Here is a 25186-nt window from a genome sequence, read left to right on the forward strand (position 1 = left end):
TGCTAGTATTCCATGAAGATGTGTAGGACTGAACATCTTATGAGGAAAATAAAGAGAGCTGGAAGGCAAGATACGAAGGAAAAGACTGGGAGAACATGCAATAAATTCCCTCTTCAATAAAAAATATTGTCCAGGTGGATGAGCTCCAAACTATAACGAAGAGTTTTTCAATATAGACAAAATCAAAGACACACTGAATCTTTTTTGAATCTTTTTCCTGAACCACCAGTTTTGCAAAATAAATGTTGTGGGTCATTAGTTTCTAACACAAACTAGAACACTTATGTTTAAAAGTAATAAAGTCTTCATTAAATAATTCCATTATGAGTGTCTTCCACCTACTGTACATGTACCATGAATTACTGATAGCAAGCCCTAGGCAAAGGGGAAAAGAGAAGTGAAAACTTCCTTTTTTCTTTCTTAGGGTGAAGCAGGCTGAACACACAGGAGATTGATTCCGATATGTTTACTCACAAGAATAGCATCATCATTGCATGAATAGGCTTGCTGATTTCCATGAAAACTCGCAGAGTAATGCATTATTCAGTTCAGCTAATGGAATCAGCATCTGATTTAATTTGAATTAAGAATGAATAAGGTGAGCAAATAAGAAAACAAGAAACAATCCAAAGTGAAAAACACAACTCGATCTCTATCTCTCAAAGTCCCACATCTCAGGCCTGGGCTGTCTTGTTCGCTCTTGCTGGGTTACTCAGCTTCAAAGCAGGGAACTAAAAGCTACGTGTCACCAAACTCAGCCCCTCAAAAGCAACCACACCATTCAGTCCACATTTGCTTCATCAACTCAGCAAGCTCCATCTTAAAAGTCATTCATTATTTTGTCCGCATTATTTCTACCTGAAGGTTTGAGAACCTTACTGCTACAGTAGTTAATAACCTTCTTTTAATCTCCACTCCAAATTGATTCATAGTCAGTTAAGACTCATTCAGTCTCACGTCAGTGTCATCCCTCACCTTACATACTTGTTTTCCTCTTGGGTACTTGACCAAGCTCTGTTTGTAGCTAACACTCAGCACACAAAGCCTCATCTAGGTAAACTAAATATACACATTTTTTTTTTTCCTCATACGATAAACTTGGTATAACCCCAGAACACTAAAACTACTGCAATTTGGTTCTCTTTTTGGGTAATGAGATGATAATCTTCAGAAGGTAGAGTCAGAGCTTCATAAGGTGACAATGACACACCCTGCCTTTATCAGAAGAGACCTAGCTGGCATATTTTGGAGTTAGTAGCTTTATGTGGGACGCCAGTGTTTGTATTTAAATCCAAACGCAAAATGGGTTTGCCATTTTGGGGGGACTCTATGTCAAAAACCCTCACCAAGAGAACCAGCAGGAAGCATGAAGGCGGTGTGCAGAGCCCCCGTGCCACTGAAGTACTACGTGCTCCACCATGCATGCTGGCAGCCCAAGGTGCCACACTAATTCCAAGGAGGCAGCACACCACAGCATCACACTGCTACTTTTGCCACCTCCAAACCTTCCATGTAAAAATTCTGCTAACTACTATTCGTAGCATTGCACTGTACTGTTCCAGCCCACTTGCCATGCCAAACTCCTCCTTCAGCGACTACTAGGTCTCCAACTTTCTGAATTCCTACACCTATGGAAATTCAGGTACTCTCTGCCTTTTCAAGTCCAATTCAGATAGCTCATGCTTCATTTCTTTCTCCCTATCTAATATATAGTGCTACCACACCATTTGCATTTGGTTATGAGTGCTGACAGGGGAGACATTGCTGTAGAGAAGTCCCTAAGTAAAGGAATTCACAATGCAAGTAATGTATCTTGAGTGTAGAAACAAAAGCAAATTCTATTAGCATAACATTTTGCTTCTATACATAGGCTCATAGGAAATGCTGGTCAAAACATTTTTTTTTTTTGAAAAAATAAAGCAGCTTGCACTAAAATTGACTTCTGCTATTTTTTGAAATATTCTTACAAGCTAACACTTTGAAAAAAAAAAAACAAACCTTTATGAAAGTCAGATGGATTTTTGTTCAAAACAATTTGCTTTTAAATTAAAAAAATAAAGAAAAACAAAAAGAAAATAAATCAAGTGCAAAGCCAAAGCTAACATTTCAAAGGTTTTGGACAAATGGCTGAATTTGGAACTATTCAGAACTGTTCAGCCCTGTTTTCAGTTCAGGGCACTGCATTTCATTCTGTGTATAACGCACAAGATTTTTTTTATGGGATAGATAACCCTGTCTTCTATCACCTCCTCCCATCAAAAGGTATTAAAGCACTACAGGACTGCAGGTCTGAATTGTGCACTGGGTGGAATATGATCCCCTGTGTTTCTTTGCTAACATGGGCAGTAAGCAAATAAAAAACAGAAGCAGCACAGATTTTCCTCTGGCACACAGACAAGGGTAAATTCTGAGCAACCAAGAAGGTCACAGGATGAAGAAAGAAAACCAACCTACAGTGAGAACTGCTGCATACTGAGAGCTCATTTGCACAAACAGGCTGGACAGAAACAGATGGGAAGCGGGAAAGAGGGAGAGTGTTGACTAATGACACCCGACTGCCAGATGACCCTGCAAGTTTGAGGGCTGGCACGGCACCTGAAACCACACCAGCAGCCCCCAGAACTGCCCTCTCCCCTCTCACATTTCATAAAACAGACTAACCTTGGTCTTCTGCATTGCACAGAGATTACACAGCATCCTGGGAAGTATATTAATCTTCCAGCTATGCTACCCCTTCGGAGGGGAGCTGTGTAACTGAGTGCCGTTCACTGCTGCTGCTGGATTCACCAGCGTGTCTCAGAGGATGGATGCATCCTGTCTGGCGTGTCTGTGGAACTTTACTTTGGGATGGAAGGAGTCTACCTGCAAAAGTACCACGATAAAAGGTGCCATCTTCAGAAGCCATCCATGGCTTGGGATGTGCCTCAGAAAGGTTTCATGAAGGGGTAACGAGTGATTGTTGTTCCTGCACTTCTTTCACAGGCCTCTGATACAGCAGGTCATGCTGGGGCAGGGCAACAGGCTTCAGCCCACTACTACTACTGGCTCCCACTGTTCTGATTTTTAAGACATCTAAATTTTGGACACAGACAGTAGCACTTCTGCTAACAGATATCTGCTAGGTTTGATCTCATGTTTACAGACTGCAGCCCTCATATGGACTGGCTTCTTCAGGGCATCTTCCTTCCCTTTCAACAGGCCAGTTCTTTCCTTCTTTCTGAGCACCAGATTGCACGGGAGAACTCTGAACTGCAGCTCATCATGAAAGCTAACCTTCACTCAAATGTGGACACATACTGTAGAACCCCACTACTCTTTTCAAATGGCCTTGCAGAGCTTCCTTGAGACTCTTCCGTAGTTTTAGGAGCACATTACTGTTTCTGTGGGGCATTGTGCATGCTGTGTCACTTTGTAAAAACGGTGTGTCTGTCTGTGTGTCTTAACTTCAAAAACATTAATGCCTTGGCCATCCAGTTTTTGCAGTTATCCAAGCAGGATAAGTTACTTTATAAAATAAGATGTTGAAAGAAAGGCAGTCACTAGGGGAAAAAAAAGAGTTTTAATTTACGTCTATAGAAAGAAAGAGACCCAGCTTTTGTTTCTAAACTCCACCATCTTAAAAATAGCCAAATACATATATTTCTTGAATAATAATAAAAAATATGCTTGGGGCTGAGACATTTTATGCCAAGTCACAGTCCAGAGCAGAATTTTATGGTTGAGTTATAAACCTGAAAAATATGGGTTTATAATGGAAATCCTGACAGACCCTAGTAGGTGCTCCTATAATATCCTGAATCTGATTTAGGAGAGGTTTTCAATAATACTTTCCCAAGCCACTCTGCTGGGGACTGCTAGGAAAAAATCTAATGGCTGTTTTTATTTTATTTTATTTATTTATTTATTTTTTCCCCAGTGGAGTTGAGTGTACTTGATGAGAGTGCTAGTCTGGTCAGGCCAAGTCAGCCTTCGGGCTTTTGTAGCCTCCAGCTGTCAGGTCCCCAATATCAGAGACCCTATAAATGTCAGTGCTAAGTGTACCTTTCATTTAACAAAACAATAAATTGTCTATCTCTGTGCAATAGATTGCCCATTTCTGTGCCTTTGCAATGGCTTATGTGATTTGTAAATGGCTGAAAAATCTCTTGGCTGTTTTTCTAACAACCATGAACTGTGGAACTGCTTTTGGGAACATGGGAATTTCAGGATGAGGGGGAAGCCTCAGTAATCCACAAGGGGTCGGATCAGGGCTGAGAACAGGATGACTGCTGCTCCTTCTAAACCCCTTCCAATCACTGGCAAACTGAAAGCAAGATAGCATCGCTCCTCACAGGCCCTTACGCAGCACAGCTGCGTACAGCTCCCTAACACAGTATCTACCACACTGTGCAGAAAGGAAATCCAGCAGCTCTTACGTGGGCTCTAAGTTCAGACTTTAGCTTAGCGCTCTGGTACCTGCCCTGTCCCAGATTCCCCATGTGTTCCTGTCATCCTCATCAGCCTGCACATTTATCCCCCCCAAATTAAGCTGTCGGAGAGCTGCAAGGTTAGCCCACGCTTGTCTCCTAGACTCCCCTCTGTAGTCACTGGAGAGAGACACTCACCTTCAGAGGCTGAGTTATTCCACCCAACGTAGACTCCTCTGGAACTAATGAACAAATATGTGTGTGTGTATATATTATACACACATAGCCACAAACAACTTGAACACCATCATCCAGATGTTACTATAGTATGTAGGACACTCTTAGAGAATCAGATGTCTGAGCACAAAGCTGTGAAAAATATGTCTCTAAATTTATTTTTTTTTAATATATGTAAACCCAATCTGTCATTTTTGCCTGATGCAATCTTACAGATTCAAATATCCCTCCCCCGCAGGCTGCAGACATCAGCTAGCTGGCACCAAACCCTCAAAACCAAAAGCATTGTTATGAAAGAAATGAAGAAATTTAGTTCCTCTCCTAACCCTCTAATGAGATGTGACAATGTTGAAACTGGTGGTGGGCATCATGCTGCTCCTGTGTGGGTTTCAGATCATGGAATGGCCACCAGCTAGAGGGAGCCAGGCAGCCAGAGAATGAGGAAGAAGTGATGACACTATGGGAAGAGCAACAGCAAACAGGTTGATATGAAACTGTGGAAGCTGAGCAAAGAAGTAACAAAACGGAAGGTAAAAACACAGTGAATTTGGTGCGCAGACAGTACGAGATGGAGGGGTAAAGAAAGGATGAAATGAGGGGTAAAGAAAGGATGGAATGAAAGAAAGGAAAAAAATGTGCTCTACAATTCAGTTAGTAAATGTTATCAGTTGTTCCTATGTTTTAAGGCTTTTCACAAGGAACTTGTCCTGTGGAAAAGTAGGTTTGCTAAAAAACATTCCGAAGTTTCTAAAATGGCTTAAAACTGTTCAATAATCCAGATGAAATGACCGGTGGGGAAAAAGTGGAAGAACTGCATGAAATTCTCCCTAAATATGTACATAATCATGCAGGGAAAGAAGGAATACTGTGCCGGCCAATGAAACATGCAATTAAAGTGCAGAGATGCTGTAATTATTTTTAATGGGATCCAATTCCCTGATTTATTTGAAGAATTATTTCCAGAGAGAATGCAAATAGCCACGCTAGCAGTCACAGGAAGTCACCAGGCCTTGAGCCCATGCCTCAGTGCACCAGCAGTAGCTGCACACAGTGTCCACCCACATTCATCTGAGCATGGCAGATCGGACACAATTACTCAAGTCCTAATGTTTATTCCCTGCCTTTGATTAAAAAACAAACAAACAAACAAAAAAAAAACACCACACAACAACACTATTATCTAAGAGGACTGAAAGACACTTCTTCAGCCTCTCACAAAACTCCAGGCATTCCAGATGACCACAGCAGGGAAGAAATCTGTCCCCTTCTACCAGTTAAGAGCTAAGAGGATTCAGAATACTTCTGAAAAGTCCACCTGAATTTTGTTCCGAGGGTTTGTCAAGTTTGTATGAATCTTTACAGCCCAGTGAGTGACTCAGCAAGGTACCAAAAAAGGCCCAGGATATGGACAGGGTGGGGTCATTCCCCTCTGGGCCTTGATGACAGATCCTCCTTCAGTGACAGCTCTCCAGCAATACCAGAAGAAGTGTCCTCAATTTCAGTCTGCCATCTGCATCCAAGCTTTCCAGCAAGCATGAAAAAGTAAGGATAAATAGGAAAAAGGAAACTGCACAGAGGGATTCAGGAGAGTAAAATGATGCTTTCCCCACCTATTTTGATTTTGCTCCTCCACACAATTAAAGTCTTGTCTCAATATGGCTTTAATTTCATACTCCTTGGTTTAGATCCTACTCTTCTATGCACTGTACTTCCTAATAGAGCAGCCCCATTAGTAAACTACATTTATGCTAATGTACTTGCTCTCAGTGATAATTATCACAGCCCTTAGCCCTGGTCCTTGCCAGTGTGAGCACGTCAGGAGGGGTTGGTATAGCGTTATAATTATACAATTAGCCTTGTCATGGCACGGAGCTTTGGGAATAAAGACATCTTGAAGCTTAAAATGTGGACAGCTGATAGATGACTGTCATTAAGCTCCTTTGTTCACTCCGTGATGGAATAGTTGCTGAACTGTAGGGTAGGCTTCTTTAATGAACAAGACAGACCTTGAACCACAGCCACTATCCTCCACCTCTTCCCAATGTGTCCAGCCATCCCCATTGCCTCCCACTTCACGCAGCTTCTATCTCACTCCCCGTCTGCAGGAGAGTAACAAAAGCCGTCTCTAGCAAGTCACTCCTAATCCATCACGGCCTGATGGAGGAAAAAGGCTCCGCTCCTTGCAGTGCGGCTGAATGGACCTCATTTGCCTCCAGCTCTCCCCGTTTAGTCTCTCTCCCCCTGCATGTGAGGAGTGCAGGCTGGAACCAGTTTAATTTAGGATGTGAGGTGAGCCCTGTACCAGCTTCTGGGGCAGCTTCTCAATTGCATAAATCAGCATAGATCCTTTGAATTTCACACAGCCTGCGAATTTACATCCAGCTGAGAAGCACTGCCCTGGGCAATAATAAAATACGCCTTTCTAAAAAGCCTGGCATGGAGAGAGGCTTCAGGAGCAGACAGGCTATCTTTCTTGCCAAGAGAACCACAGAAGGCCACGGAGGCCTGTAATGTGAACCAGCTAAAGGGAGAGATAACAGAGTGGCACAAAGCAGCAGCGAGGCGGCTTTCCAAGTGCCTTTGCTTGGATGGCTCCTGTAGACTGCTCCCCCAGCAGCAGATCTGCACTGCTTGTAGAAAATCCTTGAAGAGAGCAGCGAGTGCAAGCGTGCTGGAATAACGCGTGGTAGACACAGACGTGCATCTGCACTTCCCCTCATAAGCACCATTAAAACTCCATCCCTGAGTTCCCCTCCCTTCTTTCCTACAGTGTTTTCAAACATTGTTTTCTTGCATACCGGGATAACTGATGCCATGCAGGGCTTTAGTTAAGGTAATTTGAGAGTTCTTTTATATTGAAAAAGTATAAAAAGTAATCCCCCTTAAGTACTTGATTTTCTTTCCATGACATTCCGCTGTATCAACCTACTTTTGCCTTACCTCATTACTATTCTGAGGTGATATGAATGAATTATAATAGCTCACACCACCAAAACCAGGCCTGGCAGTCCGAAGGAGGAGTCAGGACCTAACAGGACGGGGTACCAGCTAAGACCCAGGAGAGCTGAGCTCCTTCCAAATGGTAGGTGGGTGACCTTAGGTGTGCTGCTTTGTTTTAGGAACATTGCTTCCTTTCTCACAGGGCAGAAAGTTCCTCTGCATTCCAACACTGCTCAGCAAAACTGGTGCACATGTAATATAAGTCACCAGCAGCTGAACAAAACCTTAATTTTTGCCATACAGGAATAGTAGAGCAATAGATGGGGATACCTGGGTTGAACTCCTATGTTGAATTTAGCAGGCTTTGCACGCAAGTTACAGTACCAAAAATCTGTTTCTATTTGCTCAGGAGACAGCCTAGCACAGCACAAAGGCCCACTACAATAATCAAAACAGACACAGGCTTATTTTTCCATTAGAATACCCGTGACAGGATACAGGCTTAAACAGATGCATCTTAAAGGTAACCTCCCCTGGGGGCATGGCGTAACCAGCTCTTTCTGACTAGAAACCCCAAGTTCATCTATTCTTGAATGTGTTTCTCTAAGAACCTCCTCACCGCACCACCAAGGTGTTAGGCAAAGGATTTAGGCAACCCCTGTTGACAGAAATTGTATCAAACACTGAAATATGAATGCATAAAGTACTCCTGTCTTTTTTGTTTGTTTGTTTAAAGTATTCCTGATCTGCATGCATCTGTCATACACTGGATGGCAAGGTCAGAATTTATCTACTGAGAATTCACTAACCTTGCAAGATTTGATTCTCTATCAGTTTCTCAAGCAGCCAACACTATGGATGTTCACGAAGCATTCCTCCATCCTTCCGTACCCTATGGCTAGCAAACCTGTCACTCTTATTCCCACTCTGGGGATCAGCTTGATCTGCACGGGTAGCTTACTGCCTTACTGGACACCAACTCCACACAAAATCACTGAGCTAAACTCAGCCAAACTCTCGAGCTACAAGGTTAAACATTCAGTTCCTAAGCGAGACACTACACATGCAAGCTAGACACACGGAGATGCCTCGTGTCTCTGCAAAGCAGAAGGGAAGAACCCCTCAGACACAGCTGCTGTCTAACAACCATGTTTTATGCAGAATGCTTGGGGGCTACTCTATTTTTATAACTTTCATCCATAAAATAAAAAGCTAAAGCTTCTGGAAAGAGAACACAATTACCCTACAATGATCTAACAGTCAGAATAAATTCAACACAATCTGTATAAGCAAAATGAAAAAGTCACCCAAGCTTTTTTTCAATTGGCAGTAGATAATACTTAATAACTGCCCTATCGTCAACCTTCAGAAATGATCTCCAGAGCCATATGCAGGTTGGCAACCAGGCATGGCGCTTAACTCGTTTTTGTATCTAGTTTTACAGAAGTAGAGACATATGGAAATGAACAGCCTGGCAGAACAAGTGAACTCTGAAGCAATGACTTCGATAAATAAAAGCCTGCACACTGGCAGATGGAGAAAAGCGCAGTAGGGAGGAACTGTATTGCAGCAGCAACTTGATTTTAAATGATTCACAAAAAAAATCAACCTCAACTTTGGAACCAGGCATTTCCAATTCCTCCCATCCTACCCTTGCTGGGGAAAATTCTCACCACAAAAGGAGGGAAGGGGAAGGTAGAACGATGTTTTGAACAAAGGGCAGGTACCAGGAGATGTTTCAGGAAGCAGGGAAGAGAACTGGGAGAACGTTAATCATTTTCACCTCTTCTTATGCTGCTAATCATGTTTTAGGTGCCTTTCTGAAAGCTACAACCAACAACTCCCCCCAAGTCTAGAAAAGCAAGATGTGGTGATGCATTCTCAAGCCGGATGCTGGAAACCAGAACATGAGCACAGGGGGTCAGGTACAGAGGATACCCAGACCTCTCCCTCAACAAACCACAGCTTGTGTTCAACACAACCACTACGTCCTGCACCCACTCTTTTAGAGACTGGTCTGTTTGCAGGCAAATCGAGTCTTTCCTATTTGCAGGCTGCAAATTGATTCCTAGTCACTGTTAACTGTGACAGATGAGTGGAAAACAAGCATTACTACTCCCCCGCTGCTAGACTCAACCAGCACGCTTATTCCACTTTTTGGGATAAGGGGACTCCTTGTCTGGTGATCTCAAAGACAGTTCTCCCCACTCCTGAAACACCTTTCCATATACTTACTGTAGCACCAATCCATATTACAGTCCGGGAGCTAGCAAGGGAAAAGGCATCCCTGTATCCCACTAGGAAGTGCAATATAACGCAGAGAATTCTGTGCAACATTCTGTGAACATCCCTATCTCTTTCCTAGCTTCACTGATAGCTTCCTATATAATAATTAAAATAAGTTCAGTCTATACATAAAGATACATGATGGGGAAGGATTTCAGCACCCAACTGTCACTTAACTCTCTTTTATTCTTGTCTTTGGAGACCTTAAAGGAACACATTATTTGAAGTCTACTTCTGCAATAAGATTGCATCACGGTGTGCAAGTAGTCAGTATTTGTGGTGACCTTGTCAACCCTAACAAGCCATCCCCACTAAATATCACTGATCTGCATGCAAAAACAGCAGAGCATCTCTGTGTGATAGGTACTGATTCTCTTCATGCCCACTACAGACCACAACAGTAAAAATAAGAGAAGGGAAAGAGACATTAAAAAGCTGAGGAAAAAATGCCAAATTGTGATTGCCCATAACTAAGAATCCTGCCATAGGTCCCAAGTACTGCAGCTGTTCGGTAACACAGTCACTCATGCTGTCCCTGGGTAGTTGGGAACAAGCTTCAGGATGTAATGCAAGGCCAAGGCAAAATTAACCTCCAGACTATTGTGATGCAGAGGAAGATGAACTTAATTGAATTTCAATGAGCTAACTGAACTTTACTAAACTTCCCCTCAACAATAGGCCACCTTTTCTTATAAAGCATCTCCCTTTCTCGTCCTGACATCCATCAGTTGGTCTTAGGTGCATGATCTCACTTCTTCATCATCTCAGAACTTAAACATCTCTAACACCTCACCTGCTCCTCCCACAACCCACACAGATCAAGACCACCAGGAGGCAGAGATTTACAAATGAGTGTAGCTAAACCACAGATCTGTCGGCTCTATAAGCCTCTAGTATATAGCAGGGCTCCTCTCCTTCCCTGATCAGCTGCCCACAAAGTCCAGAGCAAAGCTAGCACAGTTATTAGCACAACGAGTTGATGGCTGTAGGCACGCACAAATGGAAAATAAAGGTGGATTAGCTTTTCATGTATGGCGCTGTGTAAATGTTTTGGAATAAACAATAATGGCCACTATCCATCAAGAGAGCAGTGAACAGATGGCAAGGAGGTTGTGTTGCAGGAAAGGTCTCAAAAATGACTATGTATTTTCTCCCCTACCTTCCTTGTTCTGATAACAGTTTCTATCTGCTCTTGCACATCTCCATATACAGGCAATCCCCATTATCATGTCCTAACATACCGTGCAACTCTGGCTGCTTTACCATCCCAGCACTGCAGAAGCATAGAGAGAGCACACATACAAAATGTTGCAACCTCAGAATGTGGGCATTTTTTTGCCCTATTAATTTATTTCAGTGTGTTTCTTTCTTCCTGAATTACTACCTTCCATCTTCCCATGCAAACTCCAAAAGTTTCACAAGTTAGTCACAGCTCACTGCTATGGATCAACCCCTCTACCAAGCATTATGGTCATTTAATCTACTGTCACCTTCAGGATGTGAAAACAAGATGGAATCCTGGGGGGGTGGGGGGAAACACGACAAAAAACAAACAAACAAAACAACAAAACCACATCTATTAATGATGAGCCTCAAACACACCTCCTCCTCTTCTTCTTCCTTTCCTTTTCCCTTCAGCTAGCTGAATTTCTCAGATTTTTTTTTTCTTTTTCCTTTTGTAAGGAAGTTTTTCAAAGAAGTAAATGCTTACTTGATGGCTACCACTCTGTCTAGCAAATCAGCTGCTCAATCTTCATTTTTTTCTCCAGTGTTAGAAGCTTACCATTACAACTTGAATTAAAAATCCTCAATGGATATTGTAACATTCACTTAAGGCCGCAGATTTAATATATGAAGGCAATATGTGGCACATGTTTGTATGGAACAAGCATTCTCACCAAAGCAGTCCAAAAATGTGATTTCTAAGCAGTTGTAAGCAAGAAGTGAGTTCCAGATTTTCCATTCATGGTAACTCCATTGTAGGCAATTCTGGTTGGACAGAAGAGCCTTTAAATGGATAAAAACCACTACACTTCCGGAACTTGTCACTTTTTGCAATTGATTATCAGTAACTTGTTAGTACAGCACTGAGTATCTAAACATAGAAAAACACACACTGAATTCTGTGCAAGGATTACACTGGGACTGGTTTTATGACCTGTTCTGCTGTTCCACCTCAGCTGACGTACAGCCTGTATCTGAATGGTAACGGCTGAACTCTTGCTCTTAAAACTCCCCAGGAAGGCAGAGAACATTACACTAGGGCACGCAAAGCAGGATCTGGCCCCTGAGCATTCCCATTCTGCAAAGACAAGTGGTATTACCCTCTAGCCTCAGCTGTTGCAATAGGTCTTAAACACAGCAGAACCGCAGTGGTTCCCTAAGGACTGACATGAAGTAACCGTTTATCTTCTCAGCAGTGTGTGGGCAGACAATGGATGGCATATCAGAACTTAACTGGTAATGCAGATTCGGAAAGGTTGAAAACCACAATCAGACTAAATCAGTATCTGCAAGCAATCAACAGCAGAAGAGGCTGAAAAATATTTCTGTGCTCAGCCCCAGACATCATTATACCAGGGGCTTCTTTCCTCGCTTTTTTTTCTTCAAAGGTGCCCTGTTAGCACTGAGCTGGAAAGGCAGTCAAGAAAAACACTTTGGTTTATGTATTAACAAGTAATCTACAATATTGTAGAGGCAGCCAAAACAGTACGTATTTCCAAGACTACACACACATGAAAAAAAAAAAAAAAAAACCACATTTTTTTTTCCCCATGGCATGTCATTTGGCTAGTTATGAAAATAAAAGAGAAAATCAAAAAAACATCAATTACATACCTTGGCTATTTGGACACACCAGTTTAGCAGAAGCTGGGAGCCAATATTATCCTTATGTTCATGAACATAATCCAACAAGCAGCCATGAGGCATCAGCTGAGTGACTAGCTGAATGGTCGGGCTCAAGCAGACACCCAGAAGTCTCACCAGGTGGGGGTGGTCCATGCTAGCCATGATCAGAGCTTCCTGTAACAACAAAAGTGACCCAGTTACTCCAGTGTGCTTAGAAACATTATGCATAGATTTCCCAGACTGCACCTGAAGGGGATCAGTGACATCTAAATACCATAGATGTTTGTTGTCTATCCAGTGTGAGGCATACCTAGACAAAATCCAGTCTGATATGATGTATGTTTGATATAATGAGCCCCAAGTGATGGAGCTCAGACTATCCAAACAGATCCAGAGAAGGTTCAGATCAGAAGTTCTGCACTGCCTTAACATTCCCCATCCTGTTACAGCCCCAGAACCAAAGATGCATGACACACTTAACTTTGTTTAAAGGTCTCATTTTTCTTATTTCCCCCTTAGTTTCTTGAATTTATTTTTCCAACTGCTGGTCAATGCATTAGGCACCAACTTTTTTCTGTGTGCAAGCAAACTATGCCACTCATATATAGTTACATCCCCAGTTTGGCCTTCTCTGTTAGGACTTTTGATTAAGCTGTGTTGTCATGCTTTACAGGATCAGAAATTTTATGCTTAGTATTTTACAGGCTTAAGTGTTAACATTTAACTAGAAGCACTTAATGTTGTCTAAGGTATGCAGAGTCCTAAAGTGCCACGAACCAGTGGCACAGGAACTCCTTACAAAAAAATGAACATCTGTTCATCTGGGTAATGCTGCCATCACAAACAACTGGCATTGCAAAAAAACGCAGGGGGAAAGCTTCTCTACCTCATTCACAGAACTGCGTCCTCCATTTCAAGACCACTTCATCATGGCAACAGAACAATGAAAAATGAGATGAAACTGGAGCTTTGTAAAGCTATTTTGGTTCTCTTTCTCCAAAAAAACCTATGTGACACCCTTCTGACAATTTAACAGCTATAATAGTGCCAAAGAAGGAAAGAAAAAAAGGATAAGAAACTTGGCATCAGAGGAACACAGCATCTTCCCCAAGTTCTAAGTCTCTTTTTTCTTCCCTGTATTAAGGGGAAAAAAGTCCTGGCAGGTAGGCTGAGTTTGTATTAAAGGAAATTGCTCATCATAGTACAAAGAATATTTGAAACCAAATTGCAGAGTATTTGCATAATAGTTCCATTTTTTTCCCTTTTTTTTTTCTTAAAACCAAAAGATGAACGAGACACTAATTGTAGGTTCGCCCCCCACCCCACCCAATAAGAAAAGAGCAGATGGCCTCCATTGGGGGAACATTTCCTTCGTTTTTTCTTCCTAAACATATGTGAAGAAGTAAATCAATCAATAGCAGCTATGTGATTGGAAGACTGAAGGAAGAGCTCTGAGGAAAATTCCAGTGAAATTGAGATAAGGAATCATCATTTAAGAACTTTTGCTCTAATTCAAGTTAATACAGTTCTGTCTTATTCAAGTAGCAAGTGTGGGGTCTCCTTCAAGCAGTTTTAGCCTCTTCTGTGATCACCAGAAAGTGTCAGTGAAGGCCGCCAGAATAAATGTGTGCTGACAGGTGCATTATCCATTTTCAGAGAGCAGAAGACTGCCTCTTTTTATTTATTTTAATCCATTCCATTTTTCCCCTGCAGATGCATAAGGGGATAGCACTTGTTGCCCTCTCTCTCTCAGAGTGAAGTTTCTCCAGAATTTCCAGTGGGAGCACTTTTCTATATAATGAAGACTGATTAGAACAGAGACAATATATTATTTTTCCTCACCAAGGGATAAGATGGAAAGCTTTGAAGCATGTGCTCCATTAGTCTCCAGCTACTTGCCATTTCTAAGTCTATCTGAATCCAAAGGAAAGACACTTCTGTACAATAATAAAAGCAAGCAGTGCCATTTGTCTCATTCTGGTGATACAGGAAAGCACCTATCCTTCCAAAAGTATTGGGCAACAGTTCCACAAAAAAAAAAAAAAAATCATTAATCAAATATTATAGACTGCATTGTGATAAATTAAGACATGACAGAGCAGGGAAACCTTCATTATAGATCTAAGTCACTAATGGGTATTAATTTAGCATGAATCCTGGCTTCACATAGTTATTCTCATTAGTAAGAGTATTGTTATTTTTATTGCACTAGCTTCTACAAGAGAACTAAATTCAGGGTTATGTCTATCTGGCACAGCATAAACACAAAGTAAAAGAGATTGTAATTTTTCTCCTAGAGTCTAATTAGACAAAACAGACAAACAACAACAGAAACATTATGACTTAGTAGCATTTTAAAAATCTGTTCAGCAAGTAGGGAGTAAGAGTCCCCCTTTTTGGGCACTAAAGACCCTAGAACCACAATTTCCATGACACTTAGGCATCTTGCAGTGTGGTTCCCAATCACGTTTTGTAAAACAGTTAATAAGGTAAGACACCTAACTCACAGACTTGGCTGCCTGACTTTGGCACCTCTGAAAATCAGCCTCTGGTTTACCGTATCTCTTGGTAGCCTTGTCTGTAGATCTTGTCTTTGTACTCAACTGGAAAAACTGCAAAAATGATTTTGAAAACTGTACCTAATAACAATAATTTAAAGGAGAGGAAACTGAGGTGCAGAAAAGCACAACCTACTATCCGGTCACATGGGAAATCTAGAGCAGAATTGGGAATTGAGCCCCAGAACACTTTTTCTTTCTTTCCTGATTCAAAAAACCCTTGAAGCTTGAAATACAAAAGGGGTGAGAGGAGAGAAATGATAAAAAATAATTTATATTTCCTCCAGAAGTCAGTCTTTCTAACATCGCATTAGCATCTGAGAAATTGCAGGAGAGGAGACTGTTTTGAAAGGCTCCTATCAGACATCAGGCACCCTCCATCTAACTGCAGATGCACAAAATCTTATCAGAAGAGGAACTCCTCAGCCAGACCAGATCTCTTTCTGGAGTTTGTTCACATGGCTGTCCCTTCTTAGGTATTAATTATCGCAGCAGCATGTGACAGTCAGACCCAGGACAGCTGTAAGCCAACCAGCCTGGACACAGGTAGCACTTGTGGAGCTCAGCTTGCCCTTCCCTCTAAGATGCATTTTGCCTTCTGCAGTGAGCCCTGACCAGCTGAGGCTAGGGTACTACAATATGACAGGTAAGGTACTTACCACCAAGGCTATGTACGTATATTCTACTCACAGTATTGATGTACCTGAGGGGAATGGGGATAAAGAAAGGCTTTGATGCAGAAGGCCTCAGGTAGCTATGGTATTTTAAAGAAATCTCAGGTCATGTTGGTCATTCCTCTCCTCTGCCCCTTTTGAATTTGTTTATATTATTTCCACCAGATACATTAAACTCAGCTCCTGTGATTTATATTCACAAGCCCATATTAAACAGTTACAGAAACATTATTTTAATGCTCTACACTGATCCGTCTGTCACATGCATTCAGTAACACAGTGTAGTACCCAACAAGAAAGGGGAGCATGTAGGCTCCGGGGAGCCATTGCCAGACCTATGCCTGATTTCTCTGTGAAGGTCTGAGGAGGGCAATTGCTCATCAACAGAGGCCAGAAGCAGTCCTCTGAGCACATGTCAATAGAACAGCCAAAATACTCTTAGACAGGTAGAGCTTATTTAAGTCACGCGAGCCAGCCATCATTGTAAGGATTTAGTGCATAGTTACATCCAGGCTAAAAGCACCTATCAACACGGGTGATGAAAGGAATTAGCTGCTCATGTCTCACAGGTCACTCAAGTCACCTTCATTCCTTAGATAGCTTTGAAAATCCCAGCTAAAATGGTTTCTTGATCTATCCACACAGTGCAGTCCTATTTGAAGTGTTGTTTCTGAAAAGTAACTGAAAATCCAACTAAAGACTTTTATTTTGGCCTTCCATGAGGAGAAGACCAGTTCTTGAGACTGTGGGAAGGAGGTATTTCCACAGTGCACCAACACCTACAGGACATCTTACAAAATAGTATTTAACTTCCCCCTTTGCTTCTCTGAGGTGTTTTTCTTAACCATTGCAGCTCACAAGTAAATGTAAGCACTAGCCAGCACACTGCCTCCTGAAGAGCATGCTTTGTCACTGGCTTTGTTTCTCTGACCTCTGAATTTATAAAGCAATGACTCAGCAAAGTGCCCTGGGCCACTAGTGGTAAGAATAATGCCATACTGATAGCCATGTTGAAGATTTATTCTCCACCCAGAGTGGTCCAGGCCACAAACCTCCTCCAGTACTAACTTCTCCGTTAGTACACCAGGAAATAGCTCACTACGTGGTCACTCACCCCCAGCCAGACTGTTCCCAAGGTACCAGAGATGGCATAAAAGCCATGCAGAGCTGACAGCAAGCCACCCCTTATCAAGTGCAAAACCTGGCTTGGAAGGCGGTAGGATCATTTTAGTAAGTCAGAAGACCTTCCTTCTGCTGCTTGGGGAGGGTATGAATCCTGTAAACAGGCTTTCTCATTAGGAGAGCCTCTTGGTGGATCCCAGCACTTCCTAATGCAATGCTTGATTACCTCATTTTCATGGTTGTCAAGACTTCACCTAAAAACAGAATCCAGGTGAAGCAATATTTGTTTCCTTATATCAGACTTAAATACCTGGCAGAGGAGAACAGCTATTCTTTCTGGAGACTTGTTCTTTAACACAAGCTTCCTGAGTGCCGATGGCCATGCAATCCAGAGCACTGGGAGGAGCTCGCTGACATCGAGCCCGTGTCCCCTTCCAGTGCTCCACATACACCCACCACACACCATCCCTCTGGGCCAGTGCAGGAGAAACACGGTCCCCATTCCAAACAAGCATCAGGGGTGTGCTGCCCCACGCTCAGCAAGCTGAGAGCAAATTCTACGGCTCCAGATGAACACAGGCACCCAGTGGAGTTCGGTAAGCCAGGCCAAAGTCTAAGCAATCTTTGGTTTTCTTCTAACTGTTCTTGCCTTAAAGTGCCCCAAAAGAAAACAAGGAAAAAAAATAATAAAAAAAGAACAAACACCCCTGGTTTTCCTCATCATTGCTGAGTACATAAAAGTACTTAAAAGCTTGCTTCTTACTGTGTTGTGCATTTTTCTGAAATCATAAACTGTGCTCTGGTAACAGGAGAGATACTATTGTGAATACATTGCTTTTTTCATTTGTTTTACAATGCTTCTAATGGCTAGAGCAAAAACCTGTCTGGAATGCACGTCTGACCTGCTTCAGGGCAGATCCAATTACAGCCCAACGTATTTTCAATGCATTTTGTTTGTCTGCTAGGCCTCACAGATTTCTTAGGTTACAGCCAACTTAGCATATGCAGTCTGCCCAAATATTTAAGCAGAGAGACAACACAAGACATATGTTCAAAAACATATATGCCTGTGTTTATCGTTTGACAATGACACTCATTGTTTTATTTCCCCTTTGCCAGACGTAGCTTTCAATTCCTTCGAAGCACTGCTACACATCCAACCCCTGGGCTTCCATTTTTCACCAGTCAGGTAAATCCTCTCTGCAAAGCTCCTGTCCAAACACCTTGGCCAGCTCTGAAAATGAAATGAGAGATGCAGCAACAGGGACCAACAAAGGCTGTCAGAGTCCCACGGAGGGACAGTAGCAAGCTGAGGGAGCACACTAACATCATTAACTGCCACAGATACTTTTCCAGGAACTGCTCTACAGTCATTAGAAACAGATGCATTTAACAGGGCACTCCGGGGCAAAAACTTTGATTTGGAACCTGACAACAGCTTATATAACCAACACTACTGCTCTGTGATACAGTCAACAGCACTTGAATGCTTCGAGGGCAGACTGAGCCCTGAGGTTACTAGGGCAGGACCAAGCTACACGCTTTAACTTGGATCATGAGAGTACAGTGGCGTGTCCTGTGCCCCAGGATGAAACAAGTTTCTGGCCTGAGAGATGGTGACAACACGTGGCTGGTACAACAAATTCTCTCAACTGCAGTGCACACTGGAGTACAAGTGGGTTGCACCACAAAATGCTGAGATTAACTTACTCCTTCAGAAAAGTGAAAAAATACAGCTGGCAGGTCTGCTGTTACACCAAAAACGTCCAAGTATAAAAATGAATAATGCAAAAAAAAAAAAATCCACAGCAGAAACCACACAGTGCAGTACGCCACACACCAGTGTGATGGAAACACAGCATCCAGCAACAATTGCTCAGCTGGATCTGACCAAGGTAGTGCTGCAGCGTGGGCAGGGATGCGGCGCTGTGCAACGTGACAGGGAGGGTGCTCCTAATCCAGGAGCAGAGCTGGTTTCCAGCTGGGGCACTGCTGTAGGGGTGCACTGCCTTTTCTGGAGGTGGTATGTGCCTACGTGTGCCGTATTTCTCAGTGCAGCCAGACTCCTGTCACAGCACTCGTGCACAGCAGAGAAGGTATGTAGTCTTACCAACAAGACCACAGAGGCTCAGCCTGCACTGTTGATGCCGAATGCACACGATCACCCCATGCAATTCAAACCCATGGCAGAGATGCCCCACCTTCCTCTAGACACTGACCTGAAAGTAGCACAATTCAGCGATCAGAAAGCTCTCCCTCCTGAAGGTGATGATTATAGACTGCTGGGTCAAATGTTCACCTTAGAAGAGCAGCAGGTCCCATTCTTGCAGTAACAGATACATTCCTGTGTTTGTAGAAGCCAATCTGGCTCACTACATATGTTTCAGAAGGTAATTAAATAAAAAGCATGGCGATCCCTGTCCTGCCGATACCGAGGGCACGGACAACCGTGCTGATTCCAACATGCTCAGAGCTACACACGTGCTTAAATGTTTGATGGAGTAGGAGATAAATTTTGCAAAACTCACACACCACATGTTTCTGACTTCTCCCTGCTGCCTTTTTACCAATTAAGTCTCCCAATTCATCAGAGCCTGTGTTAAGACAGCTGAGGAGGAATCTCGAGCCTAAAGGAACAGACCTCTTTGTGCACAAGCTAAGTGAGGATTTTCCATTTAACATCTGGTCAGGGGACAACTCTCACCAGTCTGTGAGCCTTGCCTGTAAACGTTTATTTCTGGCAATTAGAAAGTAAAATCTTGCCTGCTTTCAGCTCAGTTTCATGCATGTGATGGCCATGAGTTCGAGACCTCAGCAACCTGAACAAACCCTTATTTAAAAATTTCCTTGGAAAGCAGTTCAGAGAAGTAACAGCAGATTTCAGACTGCCTCCCGGCAGATCATGTGCAAGCGGTTTAACAGCATGCACACCTCTCCACAAGGATACCGTTTCATTCTGACATGTTTTATTTAGCTTATGACACACACCATTATTTGAGAATAGTCTGTCAAAAGTGTTTTGTTTCTTTCTATTTTCATGCAACTACAAAAAAAATAGTTTTAAAACAACACTCTAAAAAAGTAATCATTTCAGCATTATTGGAACAGGAGGGTAAATCAACCTAAACACAGACCAGCTGAAAAACATTTCCAGCCTTAACTGCAGATTCCTTTCAGAAGAAGGGAGTTATTGCTTTGATTTTTGATGTAAGATGAGTGATGGCAAGGTCTCAAGAATGAGCGATAGAGGGGGGAAAAAAAAAATCAAGTTCTCTCCTTTTTGAAGAGTCTTAGGACATCACTTTGAAATTTTCTAATATCACTGCAAAGCTAGACTTTATAATCATGCACTCAAAGCCCTTTCCTCCTTCAGGATCAATTTAAAGGGAAAGCATCAGACTGAAACCTAATTTCATCAAGTGTACTATCAACAGTAAGAGTTGTTTTAATCAAAGATACATTTTACCCATAACCAAGGTGGTTCATTGATCACAACTGAGAATTCAAAACAGACTACTCATTTTCATGTTTCCCCCTCATCTGTATTCAGTTGTGTAAGAGCATCACACTCAGGACTCAAGTGCTGCAAAAGGAAGCTTATATTTAAACAACAACAAGAAAGGTTTAAATGGACTGTTTGGTCACTGTAGCATTTTTTTTTTTTTTTTTAATTTGGATTTGAGCACATTTTTGTCTTTATAATATACATAGTTTGAATTTTGAAACAGCTGACGACCACAAAAGGGAAATCCACCAGGGTTCATTCAGAAAAGGTCAAAAACGGTATTTCAATCACTGTGGTATATTTCTAAAGCATCTTCTAGCTGAGGAATTCACTGGAATTGCTGACTGAAATGCTTCAGCAGAAACAGTTATGTTTAGTTCGAGCAATTTAATGTACTTTAAACCCCCAATTTATTCTTTTTTTTTTTTTTTTAATATAGTTTTGCCAAGAAAACATTTCACCAAAGAAACTCACATTCTTGCCCCATTTCAAATACCTTTTCTTTCCAAACTTCCCCCAAACACTTTTATTCAATAACTTACCTGACAAAGTTCCTTATATTTTCATCCAAACTAACAAAGATTCATTTATAAAACAACTGTTTCACCTGGTTTCAGGAAACATACAAAACTTAGGTTCCACTTTTATACCCACACATAAATCATCCCACCAACCTCCAAAGGGTACCGCCTAGTTAGAAAAAGCATCCTCAACACCAGGAACGTTTCCAAGTACATTCAACCTGGTTACCCATCTGCTAACATTACCCCCACTCAGTACTGATGCCTGGGGAACTGTCCTTAGCAGGTCCCTGTTCAACCTACCCCTCTTGCACTGAAGTCTCACATTTCCTTCAGATGAAGTGCTGCATTACCGCACCTCAGCCATTTCCTTGATACTGTCCTATATCCCAGGATATACCTCCACAAGTGAATCAACAAACACTTTTGAAGCTAGTATTGAACAAATTCAGCACAGCTGCCATTTGTTAACATAGCTGAAAAATTCACAGTTATTTCCTCAAACATTGTAGATCATCTGGCTTGCAAAGCATTACGAAAACAGTACTCCCTGGTCCATGTGAACACTAATCGTGTTTCATACAATGCTGATTTATCTATGCATTTTAAAACTTCATATTCTCTATAAAGCAAAATCCTTTATGAAACAATCAAAATCACCTTGTAAGTAACTAAGAGGTGAGGATACCTGGTTTCTCTTCTGTTCCTAATACATGATTTGCCTTCTATCAAGTGTAATCTAGCTTCTTTAAAATACCTGACTTGTTGGCAAGCACTGACTGATAACAAGAGGCATTTCAAAAGATTTCAGACACGTTCTCAGTGGGTAATTAGAGAAAACAGCTTTGTTTGAAAACAAACCTCATATCTGCTTTTCTAGGCAAATGATCCAAGCCAATTTAAAACCAGAATCTAATTAAAAAGAAAAGATAATAATAACCATTAAAGAATTTGCTCTGAGATTGTGAGCTCTATCTTGCAGTTCACAGAGTCCCATCTATGAATGGTGGATAATAATAACAATAATAATTCCTCTGCCCGTTATCTGTTTTGTCCATCTTGACTCAAAGTCTTTCAGGGAAGGGACAAGCTCACCATGGTTTCACAGCACAAAAGGTTTCGGATCTTAATAGGGCCAAGCGATGCCGTATGTTGCAATAAGCATCAACGCCAAAGTTCATATAGAAAATACTGCTGTGTAAAATCTTTTTATTTTTGGAACTATAGTTTCAGTACTGGAGGACCAAGCATTTCAAGCCAGCAATTACTGCTCTGTGATCTCACAGCCACATTGCGACCTTAGCTCCAGCTCTGTTTATCCTAGTTATTGCACTGAAGTCTGAAAGGTACTGGCTGAATATTACAAAGATCATCAACAACCCAGTCATGCACCAGATTTCCTCATCTTATTTCTTACAATACAACTATGTGACAAGCAGTGACAGGGATAGTTGACTACCACCTGTAAATAATATGTAGAATATTAATATGAGCAGATGTTAATTATTCCGTTTCTGTCAGTCCATGACAGTTGCTGATGTATCTGACGTGTCAGGATCAGCAGTGAGACATGGAAAACAATTTAACAATTTATCTACTATGAAGAAATAAAGGAGAAATTCCAAACTTAATTTTCTTAGCAGATTTTAAGACAAAACGTACTTGATCAGTGATACATCAAGTTCAGTTCTTACAAGCCTGCACTTCCCTGCTCTTACACTTCTATTAAAAATGGGACACAGCATGAGTATTTGTATGTATAAAACTGTCCTGTTTTCCTCCTGCCCCTCACTTCAATGCAAAAAAACAAAAAACAAAAAAACAAACACCGCACTACTTGTTCTTCCTTACCTTAAAGTTGACTTGGCAGTATAAAACTAAGTATGACAAATATAATGCATTGATCCTTCAGGGCCCTTAGCCCTCACTCAGGTTGTGCCTTGCTGCTGATCTGTGAGTTGCAGCATGTGCTAGTGCTCACACAGCCTCATCAGCCTGTTTTCATGAGAATATCTGATATGTAATAGCCGACCCATCTGACACCGAAGTAAATCACAAACAAGTATACTTCAAAAATGATCAGCCAGCATATACATACAGTTTTACAACCAGCTCCTTTGACTTAAATATCGAGATATTTCTTATTCAGTCTTTCTAACAAACCTCATTAGGCTCACTGTTAACCTTGAGCTAGGGATGGCTTGCTGAGAGTGTAGTACAGTTAAGCCTGTGGAAGCAGTACCTCCTTTTTATTGGCAGAGGTCCCATAAAAGCCAGGTTATATATGGGGGGTTGTGTGTGTGTGTGTGTGTGTGTGTGTGTGTGTGTGTGTTTTTAAATCAGTGTGGCAACATTCTGACAATATGCAGTGCACTTCAGAAACTTAATGTGTGCTTGTCTTACACTGTTAATGTGAGCTGGAGGCACAAAGAAAAAAATGTAAAGCAATAGGAAGTTTCTTAAATACAAGCTTTCAGCTTCTTTTAGTCTTAGGTCAGCTTTAATTGTCCAGTTTTTGGTACCAAAGTCTGCTTTAAAATTTGTTACGGGGATCAGCTTCTAATAATGTATCACATTGTTCAATAATCTTATCTTCCATTTTACCAAGTTTTGTCATCGTTTTCGGCACTTGGCATTTGAAGATGTCTGAAAGGCCCTGCAAAGAACTCCGCTGTTCCCAGTCACTTTGTGTATCTTTAAGGAAGGCTGTTTTGCACATGTGAAAGTATGTTTTTTTAAAGCTGATTTTTTTTTGGACACACCCACTTTGTTCAACTGTTCAATTTTAAAATGCTTTTAACAGAAGGCTCTCCTCTAATGATGCTCATAACACATGCAGCTATGCAAACTACCTTTAACATACACTCCAAAGAAAACATATACTCCAAAACAAAAGCAACATGTTACTGGTATACCTCTTACCTTTTAAAAGACATCACTACAAAATGTTTCCAGCACACATGCCCTTTACAGACAATACTACTACTTGAACTTCATTATAATTTTTAATAGTTTCAATTAACATAAATCTATGTTTTCCAGCAAATAAACTAAAATCGCATCCCTTATTTTCTCCCTACTCCCGCGTTTACCCAACCATATGCAGGGTTTCCAAGTCACTGTGCAATGCAAACTTTAAGTAGTTCAACCATTGCCGTCAACCAAAGCCTTCCAAAGGTACTTCCTAATGCATTCAGGAATACCTTGTAACTTCAGCCACTCTCTAAAGCACGTAATTTCCCTTCAACGTGGGGCAGCCTTCTCAGAAGGATGACTGCAGAGGCCAAGACCTGGCCCTGCTGAATTCACTGGCAAATTCACAACTCCATTGATTTCAACAGTGCTCGCTTCCTCCCCCCAGCAGCAGGAGCAAGCAAACTCTCCCTCTCTCACTGCATTTTTCAGTTACGGTATTATGCCAGCAGGATTGCTTCCAAACAGCCTGGCTTGTCTGGCTATGCTTATAAGCTCAGCTTGTCTGGCTGTGCTTATACTTCATCTTTTCTCTGTACTGACACATGCTCTTGCATATGGAAAATTAACACACACCCCCGCAGACGCACACACATCTTACCCTCACATACTGTGGAAGGAAAAATTATCGGAGTAAGTAAATATTTGAAGAGAAAACTGTTTCTTAAGATGGAAATAAAAGTTAACGTGGCCTTGAAACAGTTAATCTTCAGATCACTAAAAGCAGTTAACCTTCAGTAGTGATCAGATTTCCAGCTTCTGTAGAGCCTGATCACTCTTGGGGCCTGTGCACGGTATGCAGAGTTCTCAAGGACAGCTTGATTTCTGGCATCTCTGGACAAGTTGGAAATTGTAATTGCAATCACAGTGAGCTTCTGTGCCTGGAACTGACAGGCAGGCAGGTCCCCCTCCTAAGAGGCTACACTTACAGTGTGCGTTAAGTGAGAGGAAGAGGGGAGACTGCACAAAAGGGAATCTACAGTCAGATGAGCTAGGTCACCCCTTTGCCCCCCATTCCTAGCAACTTAATGTGATGGAGAGAAAACGGTTAGAATTGCAGCTGAAGCACACTGCCAGGCAGGTACAGCAACACCACTGTTCATTAGCTGCTATT

At 41.8% G+C, this 25186-nt stretch overlaps 1 protein-coding gene across 7 annotated transcripts in view; it reads right to left on the reverse strand.

Moving 5' to 3' along the window:
- Window positions 1-25186, reverse strand: part of ERBB4 (erb-b2 receptor tyrosine kinase 4) — a 578634-nt gene that overhangs the window by 88782 nt on the left and 464666 nt on the right. For all 7 annotated transcript variants that reach the window (XM_035332131.1, XM_035332130.1, XM_035332128.1 and 4 more), the window contains one exon: window positions 12708-12893. In XM_035332131.1, coding sequence (XP_035188022.1) covers window positions 12708-12893 — 186 coding nt within the window. The remainder of the gene's footprint in view (window positions 1-12707; window positions 12894-25186) is intronic.

The sequence above is a fragment of the Oxyura jamaicensis genome, chromosome 7, assembly GCF_011077185.1.
Source record: "Oxyura jamaicensis isolate SHBP4307 breed ruddy duck chromosome 7, BPBGC_Ojam_1.0, whole genome shotgun sequence".
NCBI lineage: Eukaryota > Metazoa > Chordata > Aves > Anseriformes > Anatidae > Oxyura > Oxyura jamaicensis.